Raw genomic sequence first — 14,800 nt, forward strand, 5'->3', positions numbered from 1 at the left:
TATAGCGACCAAATGTAGAAAAGATGGTGTTTATTCCATGTTTTACGCTCAATCGTTCAATCGTTTGTGGCCTATTTTTCACACTGCCTGTAGATGGCACTGTTGGACAAAGGGGTGGCGGCTCGTCCTTTCTCAAATGTCGTCCGTGTCCTGTGTTGTGTGTCTAAAGATGTATCCGCGTTGAGATTATGTTTCACTATCTGCTCTTATTCTGAACCCAGTCTTATCCAAAACATAACCACAGAGAGTGGGGTTTGCGACAGGAAATACGAGAGGTGTAACACATGTCTGCGAGGAAACAGCTTTCGACCCAACACCGGAACCTTTAAATTCTAGATGTTCGCCCGGTCGGTCAGTTAAAAAGAATGCACCGTCTGTACGGTTGTTGTAGCAACCGCCTTTAGCGTTTACACCGTCGACGTCGTTTGTAGTGTTGTTAAAAAAAAACATATATGCGAAATGGCTTGTACCTTTTAACTTGTTGCACTTTGAAAGTGCTTTGTAAATCAAATGAATTGTTATTATCAGTTTAACTACATGTAACTCACGTTCAACCTCGACCGATGTTATTCGTGTTTGTCTGTGATCAAACTGTAGCTAAGTGTTAAAAGATTAAAAACGCGGTTATTGCTATAACCCTCAACACATAGAGAAAAAAACACAGTCAGTGTTGACTTAGCATGTCGGCTGTCAGCAGTATCGTTCCTGCTCGGTTTCTCACTATCATAGCTCACCTTGTCATCGTTATCACTATCTTCTGGTCAAGGGTAAGTCACACATGTCTACGTTTTACAGTCATATATGATATATTAGAATTATTAAGGTTTTATGTAATCTGTGAACTGTCGTTTTAGGTTGTATATTTCACTCAGGGACCATCAACAAACATCCATTTTCTTTCAACGTCTATTAGGCTAATCCTCAACAAACAGGGATGGTCTCTTTTTTTTAAATGGATTTTAGTGCTTTTCTCACTGAGCTGTTGTAATGTCTGTCTAACAGGACAACAATGTAAAGGCGTGCTTACCTTTGGATTTCACGCAAGAGCAATATGACACTGAAGACAGAAAGTAAGGACACATTTGTCAAATGTAACACTCACAAAACAAGAAAAAACACACACAAATGTGTCACTTTGTTTCAGGTTGGTGGTGGCTTTGGGAGTCACACTCGGTCTGTTTGCCATAGAGCTGGCCGGATTCTTCTCAGGAGTGTCCATGTTCAACTGCAGTCAAAGTCTCCTGTGTATCCTTCACAACCACAGTGGGTTACGTGCTTGAAACAGGAGAGTTCAACAGTAACATATTTAATTTAAAATTACATCCATGAGTGCCTTGATATGTGTAAGGTATTTGGCTGAATGTCCCTAGTTTGATAATGCACTGGGACCATTGTAGCTGGTTGCTGGTTATACCCTTCTCACTCTCACTGAGTGTCAGTGTAATGTAATTGTATATATATGTGTGTGTGTGTGTGTGTGTGTGTGTGTAAAACAGATAAAGTTATATTCAAAAACAAAAACAAAACAAAAACAATCTAGCCATCAGTTACAATTCCATGACTTCAACCTTCAAAAGCAATAGGAGTCCATGCCAGTGCTTCAGTGGCTTTGATTTTCTTTCTATTTGAGCAGTGGGAGTGTGACATCTACTGGTGGATCCTTGCCATTTGCAGGTTAGTGTATATACAGTATACACTATAATACTGTATGTGCTCATTTTGCAGAAGTGTTTTCCCTAACAAATATTTCACCCAGCACTGGCTGTCCACTGCAGTGCAGCTGTCTCCTTGTCTTTTTTTGTATTTGAGAAGTGGGAATGCTGGACATATTGGGTTATTTTTGCAGTCTGCAGGTTTGTGGTGTGTGTGTCTGTCTGTGTGTTGATGTTTGCATTGATAAAGAGAGAAAAATCAGAAACACCAAATATAAATAATGTCCTGTTGATCTTTATCTCTCTCCCTCTAGTGTGTTACCTGCTTTTGTGGAGATTCTTCTGTTCATTGCTGTCTTTGGTCTGAAAAAGAAGCCATTATAAAAAGACAGACGATGTCCACAAGATGTGAGGAGATCCCAAACACAGTACTCGTCTCAATGAGTCAACACCTAAACCATCATATACAAGCCACTCCCTATATTTTTCATATTTGTACAATTTCTACAAAGAGAGACTTGTGAGTGTGTAAGTTGTAACTTTGAAAACTTTGAAGTGCTTATTTTTTTAGAAACCACTGCTGTAATTTTCAGACACAAATACATTTTATACAAATTCTTTCTTGTTTGTCATTTGCCTTTTTTTATTATTATTCTCTTTATAACTGTTTTGATACTCTCTATTTTTGTATGCACATCCAAAGATCTGGTTCTGGAGGGCAAAATATCCGAAACACTCATACATTAATTGAATAAAATGGCAAGGTCAAGTTCCAGTGGGAAATAATAATTTGTTTATTAATTAATCAAAATTGATATTGCTATTGTTTTTGTATGTATGTAAATGATCAATCATTATGTGGTCGTGATTACTTTAAATTATGATTGTCGAGGATCTGTCTCCGCCCACTGGTCCCACCTCTCATTAGGACCGGGTAATGTAGTGAGGGTTTTCTTTTAGTTCCTAGCAGACGGGGCCGTTTCCTTAGTCCAACGAAATTATACTTTATTCCCCCGTGTTCATTTCAAGGACTCTAATTTAACATCACTCATGGGTATGTTTGCAAGATACATTTATTTGTCAGTTATGTTATGACGCAAAGTTGTATTTGCATAGATATGTATGACGGTAGCGCGCAGTCCTATCTAGTCTGGTATGCTATGCTAGTCGACTGCTCTTAACTGAACCATTCTCTCCATTCTCTTTCTGTAAATCTACAACATTATCCGTTTTTTGTTCTTGTTTTGTCTCCGAATGTAAAGCATTTTGTTGTTTGTGGCTTACTTTTGACAGCAAGGGTTATTTTAGCATAAAGCTAACGGCTTTAATGTCGGACAAGGTTTGTGTGCGAACACTGACGTGGCGTTACGTTTAGAGAGAGTTCAGCGGTGAGATGAAAAGTGCTGATATTTATAAATTAATAAAACTGTGTTGCAAATGAAATTACGATGCCACGTAGAAAATATTTCTACGTGGCATATGTTCTCATATAATTAATCAATTCTCTTTATTGAAAAACATATTACGAAGATTACATGTTTAGCTTAACGTTATATTTGTAAAATCAGAATTGTGTTCTGATTTCTCCACATCATTTAAATCCCAGGTTACGTGCCATGTCCTAATCCCCCCACTCACGTTACCCGCTGATTTCACAGTATCGGGTACATCTCATAAACTATGCCGGTGTTCTGACAGATTTTGCTCCTCCGTCAAAAAATGCTATCTTTTGCTTTTCCACTTCCCCTTGCAGTCATAATAGAGTGAGTAGTGTTATGATATGACTACATTTATTAGTGGGAGCATTATTTGATTTGTGTTATTGGTCCATCAGAATATGCTACCCATGAAATCCTGATTACAGTTGTAAGAATCGACCAATTATACTATACATATAATTAAATATACTCCTAAACTTACAGTGGTAATAGAGTGAGTAGTTGTATAATATGAGTATACCATGTAATACAACTAATGTGACTCATAGGTTGTGCTGCTGAAGTGTCTTTGAAGTGCTGAAAGGCTACTTCATTGTTTTTATTATTGAATTAGTTCATAACTCTGTGAAGAGTAAAGACTTCTCGACCTGAGAGACACTCACTGTATGCACAACTTTCTAATGCTACAAATTCATGTTTTTGTTGAAAAAGCTTTTAAGACACTGATAATAATTGTAGAAGATGTATTTAAACTGTCTTTATTTGTTGACGTGTTAATATTATGTTCACCCACTGACAACACACTTAATAACAGACACTTTATATGAGTTCATTTGAGTTCTAGAGCATCACACACTGTGTCCCTTAAAATGATCATACAGTTAAAGCAATGTCTCTTTAAATATACACTGTGTAACATTTAGCAAAATGTATTGGTGAATTTAAAAGATGATTACAATATGATGATATAAATATAACTGTCTTATTCTGGCGTAATGAAAAACTACAATTTACAATTTAATGAATGTATGCTTTATTGCAGGAAGGTAGTTGTTTCTAATAAACAGAATTTTCCTGATGAAGTTGTATTTCCTGACTTTTTAGCGGCGAACACAGGCACCTCACTCGTGCTGTCCAGTCTGCTCTCAGTGCTGGTATTTGCTGGGATGCAGATGTTCAGCAAGCAGCTGGGATCTACTGAGTGGCTCACCATTCTGGGAGGTTTCCTCGGCTCAGTCCTCTTCATCTGCTCCCTCACTGTATCCTTTCACTTATATTACACATTTATACCGTTCACTGTTAAGATTAATACTGAGTAACTGCTCCAGTTTTAACAGCAACACACATGACGCTGGATAAAGTTAAATATTCTCTGGTCAGCGTCAACCTTCACCATACACCCCCTGCTCCTTCACCATACACCCCCTGCTGCGCAGGAGTAATATATAATACAAAATACATATACATTTGTTACTGCCCTTTGTCCAGCTTAGTATTATTAAAAATATAAAGAGAACCTTTATTTTCATCTATAGCAAAGCTACAAATAACGTCATGTAGTATTCTGCCTTGACCTTTCTTCCAGGCATTTAATAATCTGGAGAACCTGATGTTTGGGAAGGGATTCCAAGCCAAGATATTCCCAGAGAGTAAGTGGTGACAGTCAAACATATTTACAGTACATTTGCATGACATTAGGGGAAAAAAAGGATTTTAGAATGACTATGTAATTGGGAGTCAAGCTTCTACTGCATGTACACCTTCAGTCAGGCCAGACTCAGGCGAGAGTTGGACTCACTCTGGCCTGGGGGCTCTGTGCTGTTCCACAGTTTCCACCCCCTGCCTTAAACCTGGTAATAATAGATAAAAGCTGGGATACAGACAAATAACAAAGCCACAGCAGAAATATGGTGAAATTCAGACTGAAGCATTGTTTTTGGACTAATTATTTTTCATGTTAAAACAGGATATTTTTAAATAAATGGATGTAGTAATTCACCAGTGTTTAAAGTAATCATTCATTACAATAACTGCTGATCACCTGATGAATTAAAGATAATGATGACAGTAAAAATTCAAGATTGAATGCCTAGCATTTCTGCCTTTTTAAATATTATGTATAATAATAATAATAATACTGATAACAACAACAATAATAATAAAATGTAATATATATTGTTTGAGTAGTGTAGTCACATTAACCAATATGTTCCTAACGCTCTTTAAATCCATAGAAATCTGTATTTATATTAAAGGTAATGGGACCATTTCATTTAGGTTGCTTTTTAAGGATGTCATCTGCTCTGCCGATCTCTGCCTTTGTGACACAACAATGGACGCTTTACGGGTCATTTATGAGTGTCAGAGCAAGTAACAACATGTACAGCATGCACACAATCCACTCTCCTACATACTTTTCTACAACTGTCCAGTCCTGAGTATTGCAGGGCGCTTGCATGACTTAAACATTTGTATACCATCATATATGACGGCTATACATTACAATTGAGTTATTTATTTATCCTAATACTTGTTTTTGAATTTTGTTGTGTTTATTTGTCACTAATGGATCACAACTACTCCTTGCCATTTTCTGCACATTCTGCTGCCAATAACAGTTCCCATGATTCTACACAGCTTCACAATATCATACAACTAAACCTTTTGTTAATGTTTTAAACTGAGAAACCCAAATGTTTAACACTACATTGTAGAGAACTATGTCCAAAAGATGACATTTTTCCAGAAGTGAGTTCAGTTGTAAATCTTTGTAAGCGCACACATATTACATTGATTTATAAGTCTTCCATTCACCGAGAGTGGGGAAAACTTTGCTGTAATGTGTACTGTGCTCATTGTTTGGGTTGATAGGCAACAGTCAAGTCAGCCCAATCGCAGAACTGTTTGTGTTGGTGAAGTAAAATAATCGATTGAATTAAAAACAACAACAAATAAGCTATTTTAGCTCCTTACTGTCAAATAATAAAAGGCTTTTGTTGAACTGTTTGTGACGGTTGTAACAAATATCACCGATATTTGATGTGGTTAGAGCTGCAACTAACGTTTATTTTCTTAATCGATTGATCTGTCGATTATTTTTTCGATTAATCGCCTGGTCCATGAAATATCATAAAACCTTAAAAAGTGTTGTGCGGAAGTTCATCAAACCTGGAAATGATAATGTTCTCAAGTGTCTTGTTTTGTGCACAAACCAATCTGATTAACTTTGAATGATTTCTTTGTTATCCAGAGCAAAGAAATTAAGAAAAATACTCACATTTAAGAAGCTTAAACAATCGGAAATCTTGTTGTTAATCATGAAAAAGCGTTGCAGCGATTACTCAATTATCAAAATATTTGTCGATTTATTTAGTAATCGATTAATAATAAATTAATTGTTTCCGCTCTAGATGTGGTCGTAGAAGATATCACCTTTGGTTAGGGATTGCGTATACCCTCTTGGTAACATGTACACTTGATCTGATCTGAAGTCTTGTCCAGTTCTGCTCCTCTCTTTTATTAATTATTCTCTCATCTTCCAGTTCTCCTGTGCCTGTGCCTGTCCCTGTTTGCTTCTGGTCTGGTACACCGCGTCTGTGTGACAACATGGTATGTGACAGTAATGTCTGTTTTAAATATCTACCTCAGCTTTACAAATGAAAATGTTATTCATTTGCTTTGTTCTTCTTTTTTTTTGTCCAGTCTTATCTTCTCTCTCTTCGCCTTGTACTACATCAACAAAATATCTGCCGCCCTTTACCAAGCAGCTGTTCCTGCAGTAACACCAGCAAAGGCTGCTAGCAAGGGCAAAAGGAAGAACTAATAAATCTGTGTGGGATCATGTTAACCAGTCATTATCTTCCACGTGCAGATGACCAGTGCAACAGTGCCATGCAGATTTTGTCTCAATGATTTCCTAAATCAACAACCCCATTTGCAGACTTGTGGTTCCTTCTTTTACAGTGATATAAAACTGAATATTCTTGGTATACTTCATGTAAGGCCCGAAATAGAAATACCTGAACAGTTATCTACATTCCTTTTCCTCAGCACTGTTGTTACACCGGTTGTGAAGAGATTCATCGTACCATCATGTTGTTTGTACTGTATATTCATCGGCACATGAACTTGCTTTTTTTTGTTTAATTCATTTTGTAATTAAACTCTGTAAAGGACTTTTATTGTATTGGTTCTTTTTTCTGTCAAACGTGGGTCTGTTTAAAAAAAAAACATCAGGCCATTTGTTTAGTGGGGTGTGGCGCTTTCTTAAAAGCTTAGGAAAAGACAAGATAATATAGTGCAGTTCAAATACTACTCATAGCAGGAGGAAAATGGACAGGTGTTTAGATCTATTACACTGGGCTAAGTTTGCAGATGCCTGAAGGTAATACTGCTGTTTGATTCATAATGTCGTTAATTGTAATTGTGGTCCATCCTCTGTGAGGAGGTCAAAGATAAGGAAAGTTGTATTTTCACATTCAATCACTGTATGAATCAATAAAAATAAAGTGCCGGTAAAATGTAACATGCAGCTGTTCAGTGGAGCAGCTCCGTGACCAGCAGATCGTTCTGGACAGCTTCCAGGTGTTACTGTCAGTGTCAACAGGGCGTTCCTGACTAAACTAAATTTCCTTAGTCAAATAAAGGCTTGGATGTTAACTATGCCCTAACTGTTTTACACTTAATGTCAAAACATTTTTATATGAGTATGCTGTTTGTAAGCAGGTGAGAAGGCTTGAAATGTAATCACTAACTAATTCAATAACTAATTCTACAGATTGTTCGTTCAGAGACAAAGCTGTGTTTGACAACGGTATTTCCTCAGGCAGGGGTATAAAAACCCTGGCTGCTTCAGTGACAATAATGATTAATATGACATGTATGTCATGGTTTCCCATTTTTGTTTGGAACATAGACATCATCATCCAACTTAATTATGCCACAAGGAAAGGTTGATTGCAGCCAGGCAAAGGGCACATCACTATAGGAGACAATAGTACACAAGACAACATACTTTAGAGAATGCAATGCACGCGCAACTGATGCCCAAGGCAGGTTAAAAAAAGGGTAAATGTGAAATTATTATGTAAAACCAGCTGAATTTGAATACCTGCCAAATTCACAAGAATTAAACAATAATGATCAATAACTCTGTTGTTTTAAATGCAGTGTAATTTGAGCTGATGCCACAGTACACGTCACTGTTCAGGAAATGACTTCACTTTTGAATTCAGTGGGAAATAAAATATGACTCGAAAGTGTCATATTTAAAACCTGAAGGTCCATTTCTGTTTCTTTTTGGTGGTGATAAACGGACTAACACGTCGGATGGTATTTGTGCAAGGCGTTTCTCCCTGTCTCTCTCCCATGGCTCCGTCTGTCTCGCTGTCTTTCTCACCCCTTCCTCGCTCCCTCCCACACTGGGCGTTGTCAGCTGACTATAAAAGCTTGAATAAACTTTCACCGAGGCCCTGCACTCTTCACGGAATCCTCGTACCACGGTCTAGCTCTGTTCACTCGTATCCTGGTAAGTTCATCCCTGTTGTTGAATTATTTGAACGCGTCCTTCTCTGTCTGACATTGTTGTCTCGCGCGTTCTTCCGCACGAGATCATGTATAAAAACGTGACTTTCTATTAAAAAAAAGTATGTATTTGACACAGTTTCAGTGACTGAGTCGTGTGAGAGTCTTGGAGGCTGCAGGGGCTGCGTTTGTGAGTCGCTTGTTTTGAGTTATAATGTATAGTTTCTTGTTATATTTGGGTGGGGGCACATGACGTGTACATCTTCTGACAAGTAGCGACAAGCCTCCTGCTTTCCCCCCTCTAGTTATGTTCTTTTTCCACAGGGCTGTTCCCTTACAACTTGACCTAAAATAGTTTAACGTGAAGGGAGTGGTAGTGTGGGACCACACAGATAAGAATTCCATATATGTGCCAGGAAATGATGAGTAATAACGTTCAAAGAATTTGTTCAGAGCGCCAGTTAAACTAACACTGACATCTTCACTTAATAACCTGAAAGGTGTCGGGTGAAATACTATGTATGATTTTAACAATATGGAGCTACACACACACACACACACACACACACACACACAACACTAACGCTTTTCAACTGCTTACAAGTAACTTTATGCGACAAATATTATAAAAACAACTCAGGGTTTTCTAGCTATTAACTACATTTTTCAAACATATCACATTATTTATCTAACGACCAAATTGAAAATGTTCAGGCTTTTGGCTAGCTTTAAGCTAAATTTAAAAAAGCTTACAAAGAAGCGGAACTAAGTATTTGTTTGCATGTTCGCAGTTTTAGCATGTTATTGAGGGAAACACCTGTACATGCTAAATGTTTTAGGTTATTTTGGACCAATGTTTATTATAGGCACTCACTTTTTTGTTACAGAGGACAAATCACCACAACCCATTGGTAAAAGAGCACATTTGTAGATAATACATGAAATTTTGGATTATTTTTAATGTCATGTCTCTTCTACCTTGTACATGTTTTTTTTTTGAATGAGTAAATTGGCCACTGAAAACATACTTCACACACATTAAATACTGAAGTGGAGTAAACAGGATATGGGGTTGTTTTTATAAGAATTGTGCATACACAGTTTACACACACTGTGCTAACGCTGGGCTGGGATGGGTCTGCTTGCTTTTAAGCATTGCTCAGTACACATATGAAGTATGTCTCGTGTTTTATCTTTATTTTTCGTGAAAACAGGCAGTGCTTGTTCTCTTTTTTTGTTTCATTAACAAAGCAGGGGTCGATTCCAGTCCATGATCATGTTAAATTAACCTCACAGGCGATAATTTAGCTGGCTAAAGCTGCAGACCGTTCTTTATTTAGGGCCTGAGCACAGACTGGTGCGAAGGCCCTATTGTATCTGTATTATCATCTTTTTCTTTCTCTTTCACTTACATTTTGAGCACACGTTGAGGGCCAAAAATATCAAGACCAGCAATAATTGAGATCTTTTAGGGCCATTTGATGAATTTTGAAAGAATTGTAGTTCAAAAAACATTTTGAGTTCCCACTAGCCACTCAACAGGCTCCGCCCAGACAGACTCCACCCTCACCTTCCCTTGACCTGTATGCCGGTTACCGGAGCAACCATGGTATGTTTGCAGCAAAAGCAAGCAGCAGGCTTCCACCCCCGTCTCTATTCTTTTTCCATCATTTTTTGAGGGCCAGTCAGTCCGTCATGATAACCTATATTAATTTTAGATATTGTTTTTTTCGTTAGCTGGGCCTTTTCTAATGACCAAAGCATACATGACTTGTGCCTGGCTGCTGAATCAAGGATTATTATGATAGAAACAATGCATGTTGTGAAAAACATGTGGCTCAGAGATGTGGTGCAGCTTTAAATCTTACGCAAGAGGCTGAAAAATCAGCAACATTATTTGCTCCCGTACTCATCACTGTATACTTGAGGAATTAGTAGCCTCGCCCTTAGTCTCCTCCTGACACAGAGCAGAGGAGTGTGCAGCTTCACTCTACCAAGTGCTTTTCTTAGCAGGTTCCAAGGGTTTGCACAGACCTGGGGAAAGAGACCTTCTTATACCCTGCTCACAGAATGATTTGGATAGAACTTTAAAGGTTAACCATAGGAACATTTATTATTATTATTATTATTATTACATTATTGGTTAAAAGGCCGTAATTAGGGCTGGGAATTAAGAATCAGAACTGGAGTCGAATTGAATACCATGTGCCGGCCGGGTATGAGTAAACGTTTAATTTTGATTCTGTAATAAAGGATTATATGTATAATACTGCAAGGACAGGGTGTGGCCACTTACAATTGTTTTATATGTATCTGCCAGGACCTTGCACATCAAAGTCACGCATCACTGTCGCAACACGTGTATTTTAATATGAGCTAGGAACTGGAACTGGCAAAATTGGAATTGAAACCACAATTGATCAAATTCAAGTGATACCCAGCCCTACGTGTAAGAACTGCAACTGTTTGAACTGAACTGGATTTGTTTTCATGTATTGTATACAGTACGTGCTGTGTGTTATTTTAACTGAACTGTTATCAGTGAGCATTTGATGGGACATGGTGAAATAATTGTTACAATAAAAAATAAATATAAATGAGGTTTGCATGTTGTAGATGGTCCAAGTACAGATAGAGATCGAAGCATGTTTTATAAATGCTCACTGGGCCAAGCTGAAACGATAGCAGCATAAAGCATCCAATTAGTAATTAATTTGCTGATCCGTCTTTTCTCATTTCAGCACCAAATTCTGCAGCCATGACTGAGTTGGAAAGAATCATGGAGGGCCTGATTAACATTTTCCACAACTATGGCAGTAAAGACAGCCATGGTTGGAATTTAAACAAGAAACAACTGAAAACACTAATGGAGAAAGAGGTGCCTTCCTTCCTGCATGTAAGGATCACCCAGCGACTGTCTCTCATCCCATCTAATCTCTGTCCTGAGTGTCCATCAATCTCCATGCATAACTTGTCTCTCGTTTATTCTCTTTCAGACCCAGAAAAATCCACATTTTTTGGACAAACTCATGAAAGATTTGGATGAAGACAAGACTGATAAGTTGAACTTTGAACAATTCATGCGGCTGGTGGTTGGTCTTTCAGCGACCTGTGAGAGGGCTCAAGTGGCCATCGAACAGGTCAAGGCCAAGAAGTGATGGGCAAATAGTAATGACGTTTTTATTTTCTTGTACCAAAAATGTGCAAGACTCCCAATTAAAGTACCTCTAAAACCATTTTTGCCTTTGATTTGTTTTATTTCTGTATATGTCACACACAAGACTTCACATTCTTGCTGGACCTGCTATAGTCGAGAAGACCTCTGCTAGTGCCAGAAAAATACTTCAGAAAGTACTGAGAATATTGATGACTTCACATCTGATGCACATCATTCAACTCATAAATCCTCTTGCGATAGTTCAGCTAGGGCAGCAGTTTTTGTACAATATATAAACAGTTCAATATGAGTATGTGCTGCTATCAGACATGTCTGCTTCAAGGCTTGGATTTGGGTGTTTTCCTCTATGTCATGAGCTCACGGGATAGGGTGTGGAACCCAAAGCTCATTGCTTGCTTTTATCCCGAAACACAATAGCTAACGTGGAAGTTCATAGATTTAAGCAAGAAAATAGTACCTTAATAAATAGGTTAATTAAAGGTCAAGTGCAACCAAAAGAGATATGGTATGCTGATGCCTGTAAATCACTGAACAACAAAAAGGTAAGGAGACTATTACAGTGTTTTATGTTCCATTTATGTGATAGTTGACATTCAGCAGCAGATCTCAGGATGGATCACTGTGAAGATGCATACTTCACAAAAGAATAAAATAAAAAGAGTACACCATTAGCATAAATAAAACAATACACAGTCATTTGTCAGTTTAAAAGAAAAATACAGTTGCACATTGTCAGTGCACAAAAGAAACATTTTCAAGAAATCAATGCAGGATGATTGGATCATTAATGATGAATGTTAGATTTAGGCAAAACATGTTCATTCCAGTGTTATCCTTGTATGCTCTGAACAGTGGGTGTGGTCGTGTGTTTTCTGCACCAGTGTCTTGTTTTGTCCTGTTGCTTTGCAAGGTTTGTCCCAAGTACTGGTTTGTCCTGTATGTGGTTATGTGCGTCTTTGTCTTCAAGGAAGGTATAGTGTGCCACATTTAGTGACACCTAGTGGTGAAGTTCCATATTCTCCCACAGAGAGGAGTACTGACAACAGGTTATAGGTTACATGACAACACATGGGAGGACCTTTTTCTACCGTCTGTGTTTGTACTGTCTGTTCTGGGCAACAGTAAATATGTGGTCGTGCAACATGGTTGAGGAGGCTCCACTCTTCTGAAGAACTCATTCTTAGGTGACAAAACAAAAGCGGTTCATTGGTTATGTTTAGATGAATTATAGTTAATATAATAATACAGAGTGATAGTAAAATTCTCCAAAGCTGGACCTTTAATTCAGAACTTAATCAGTTTCATGATATCAATTACAATTAGCTCTTATATCGAAATTGTAATCACAGAGCACTTTCTACAAAAATGTTCAAATGAACCAAAACATGGGGTCACCTGCAAGAAAAGCATCTCTCCAACTAATGGAGAGAAAGAACAAGATTATTATCATGTATTAATGTCATATTCATACTCTGAGTGTGAAGGAGTGAGTGTGAGTTCCTCCAGGATTAAGGGATGGTTCATGTTAACCTGAGCTACCTACGTTTCAGAGAGGGTGTCTCATGCAACCACTTTTTCAGTAAGTAAGTAATCATAAGTATGATTTCCACCAGCAGAGGGCAGTACCTGAGATCCCAAGAGTCTGCTCCAGTCTCAAATGCCACACTAAGATGTAACTGGATAATTATAGACTAGACCATTATTTGAGGTTAGTGCTGTTTTTGTTCTATGATGTAATCTAAAACCTGACTGGAAATCCTCAAACAGGCTGTTACTGCGCATATATTGACATAACTGATTTACAACTGCCTCTTCTAGGATTTTAGAAATGAAGGGAAGCTTGGATATAGGTCAGTAATCTGCTAAAACATCCTTGTGATACATATCCAGTTTTTAACCAGATTATGGTTTATATGGTGCTGTTAATTAAAGGGAAAGACATCTTCAAACACTTTGGTGGAGGTGGGATCTCACTGGCAAGTTGATGATTTGGATGACGATACTATAGTGATGTTCATTCAGGGAGATCTGTTGTGTAACTGCACATCTGGTGCTTCAGTAGCTTCTAAAGCTCCTGTGCTAACAAAATGGGAGTTAAACCATGGTGCTATACTCGCCTCTGATTCACCACTTTCTTCTTTCAATATCAATCTATGAGAGTGGGTGTAAAATCAAGACAGGTAACTTCTGACATGTGGCACTGTCTCCTTGAAAGTTATCAGTAGTATTAACAGACAGGCACAGACTATAGTGGTATTTTTTGTTCATTATTGTACAATTAAATGTTACTACTGTAAATAGTGGTTAGTGATAGGAGAGGGATTAGGGGGAACATATTTACAGTTTCTGTATACAGTGTTGTAATGTAACAAAGTACAAATACTTTGTTACTGCACTTAAGTACAAAATTCACATATCTGTACTTTACTTTATGTGCATTTCGAGCAACTTTTACTTTTACTCCACTACATTTCCTCTAACTATCTTTGTTACTCGTTACTACCAAATAAAATCAGAAGAAGAAGAGTTGGTATTATGGTCTGTATTTATATAGAGCTTTTCTAGTCTCAACGAGCTGCTTCACACTATAGTTTTAACCATTCACCCATTCACACATCTTTCATACGCTGCAACATGGGGCTACGTGTCTTGCTCAAGGACACATATAGACTAGCAGAGCCAGGAATTGAGCCCACAACCTTCCAGTTGACAGACAACTCTTTTCTGGTAAGATACTTGTACTTTTACTCAAGTATCTAATAATTTATAATCATTTATACAAGACTGACCATATGTCAGTACAAGATTGAGGGTGTGGTTTCTCCTGCTCTCCTTACATGCAATTACACATTACATGCAAAATACAAATACAAAGAGCAATTATTGTCATATTGTACAATTTAATTAACATCTGTCTACATTGTTTTGTGAATGCCTGGAGAAACCTGAACGGAGAAGATATGCACGTTATTGTGCAATCAACATTCCCCCACTGCTCTGTGACTGAC

At 37.8% G+C, this 14,800-nt stretch overlaps 3 protein-coding genes across 5 annotated transcripts; all 3 read left to right on the forward strand.

Annotated features, from left to right (window-relative positions):
• Positions 1-297: 297 nt before the first annotated feature.
• LOC122774460 (transmembrane protein 107-like) lies at positions 298-2,270 on the forward strand. 2 transcript variants are annotated; one of them, XM_044033768.1, is made up of 5 exons: positions 298-767; positions 1,003-1,070; positions 1,145-1,245; positions 1,757-1,853; positions 1,967-2,270. In XM_044033768.1, exons 1-5 carry the CDS (start codon positions 681-683, stop codon positions 2,034-2,036), a joined length of 423 nt encoding a protein of 140 aa, XP_043889703.1. In that variant the 5' UTR covers positions 298-680; the 3' UTR covers positions 2,037-2,270. The 2 variants fall into 2 exon arrangements, with proteins under 2 accessions (XP_043889703.1, XP_043889702.1); XM_044033767.1 differs by lacking the exon at positions 1,757-1,853 and adding an exon at positions 1,578-1,674 and having other exon boundaries at positions 328-767.
• A 307-nt stretch (positions 2,271-2,577) lies between these two features.
• On the forward strand, positions 2,578-7,013 carry krtcap2 (keratinocyte associated protein 2). Its single transcript, XM_044033769.1, has 5 exons — positions 2,578-2,706; positions 4,196-4,350; positions 4,677-4,740; positions 6,634-6,700; positions 6,794-7,013. The coding sequence occupies exons 1-5, from the start codon at positions 2,703-2,705 to the stop codon at positions 6,912-6,914; spliced, it is 411 nt and encodes a 136-aa protein (XP_043889704.1). The 5' UTR covers positions 2,578-2,702; the 3' UTR covers positions 6,915-7,013.
• Positions 7,014-8,443: 1,430 nt separating this feature from the next.
• On the forward strand, positions 8,444-11,850 carry s100a10b (S100 calcium binding protein A10b). 2 transcript variants are annotated; one of them, XM_044033765.1, is made up of 3 exons: positions 8,444-8,618; positions 11,356-11,510; positions 11,611-11,850. In XM_044033765.1, the coding sequence occupies exons 1-3, from the start codon at positions 8,459-8,461 to the stop codon at positions 11,770-11,772; spliced, it is 477 nt and encodes a 158-aa protein (XP_043889700.1). In that variant the 5' UTR covers positions 8,444-8,458; the 3' UTR covers positions 11,773-11,850. The 2 variants fall into 2 exon arrangements, with proteins under 2 accessions (XP_043889700.1, XP_043889701.1); XM_044033766.1 differs by lacking the exon at positions 8,444-8,618 and adding an exon at positions 8,755-8,804.
• The last annotated feature ends 2,950 nt before the right edge of the window (positions 11,851-14,800 follow it).

This window comes from Solea senegalensis, linkage group LG9 (genome assembly GCF_019176455.1).
Source record: "Solea senegalensis isolate Sse05_10M linkage group LG9, IFAPA_SoseM_1, whole genome shotgun sequence".
Lineage (NCBI taxonomy): Eukaryota > Metazoa > Chordata > Actinopteri > Pleuronectiformes > Soleidae > Solea > Solea senegalensis.